Source organism: Scheffersomyces spartinae, assembly GCF_019049425.1.
Source record: "Scheffersomyces spartinae strain ARV_011 chromosome Unknown scaffold_67, whole genome shotgun sequence".
Taxonomy (NCBI): Eukaryota; Fungi; Ascomycota; class Pichiomycetes; order Serinales; family Debaryomycetaceae; genus Lizanozyma; species Lizanozyma spartinae.
In genome coordinates, this window is record NW_025065114.1 from 1 (window position 1) to 1186 (window position 1186).

Sequence of the window (1186 nt, forward strand, 5' to 3'; positions counted from 1 at the left end):
AACAATGAGTATGAAAACACTGAAGTTGTTGTCGCACCTGGAGTGATTTCTACCATTTTTGCAGATGAATCTTCAGGTGCAAACACTTCACCTGCTACTAAAACAACTGGAACTACAAGCAGTTTTTTTTCAGAGGAGGTATCTACTATGGTAACAGTTACCGGAGGTACAACTGCAACAGTGGTATGTACTAAGGAAGTTTGTCACCCTCTTTCCTCGTCAACTACCAATGAAGAAGCTGGTGGAACAACGACTACAAATGCAAACAATAATACAAGTACAGGATCAGGCTCTGGCTCCGGCTCAGGATCAGGCTCTGGCTCTGGCTCTGGCTCTGGCTCTGGCTCTGGCTCTGGCTCTCGATCAGGATCTGGCTCTGGTTCCGGCTCTGGTTCCGGCTCAGGTTCTGGCTCTGGCTCTGGCTCAGGTTCTGGCTCTGGCTCTGGCTCTGGCTCTGGATCAGGATCTGGCTCAGGATCTGGCTCAGGATCTGGCTCAGGATCTGGCTCGGGATCTGGCTCTGGCTCTGGATCAGGATCTGGATCTGGTTCCTCCGGCTCTGGCTCAGGTTCTGGCTCTGGATCAGGATCTGGCTCTGAATCTGGCTCGGGATCTGGCTCTGGCTCTGGATCAGGATCTGGATCTGGTTCCTCCGGCTCTGGCTCAGGTTCTGGCTCTGGATCAGGATCTGGCTCTGGATCTGGCTCGGGATCTGGCTCTGGCTCTGGATCAGGATCTGGATCTGGTTCCTCCGGCTCTGGCTCAGGTTCTGGCTCTGGATCAGGATCTGGCTCAGGATCTGGCTCGGGATCTGGCTCTGGCTCTGGATCAGGATCTGGATCTGGTTCCTCCGGCTCAGGATCTGGTTCCTCCGGCTCGGGATCTGGCTCTGGCTCTGGTTCTGGCTCTGGCTCTGGTTTTGGATCTGGTTCTGGTTCTGGTTCTGGTTCTGGTTCTGGCTCTGGCTCTGGCTCTGGCTCTGGTTCCGGCTCTGGTTCCGGCTCGGGATCTGGCTCTGGCTCTGGCTCAGGTTCTGGTTCAGGTTCTGGTTCCTCCGGCTCAGGTTCTGGTTCCTCCGGCTCAGGTTCTGGTTCTGGTATGACTACTGTATCCACAACAGGGTCTTCCATGACCTCTTTCTCCACAAGTTTTGCCTCGGGTTTTGGTTCGCAATCATCGCTGGTGT

General features: G+C 54.6%; 1 protein-coding gene across 1 annotated transcript; it reads right to left on the reverse strand.

Annotated features, from left to right (window-relative positions):
* Positions 1–203: 203 nt before the first annotated feature.
* On the reverse strand, positions 204–1130 carry KQ657_004513 (uncharacterized protein; the record flags this gene model as incomplete). Its single annotated transcript, XM_043195182.1, has 1 exon — positions 204–1130. One exon carries the CDS (start codon positions 1128–1130, stop codon positions 204–206), a length of 927 nt encoding a protein of 308 aa, XP_043046801.1.
* Positions 1131–1186: the final 56 nt, after the last annotated feature.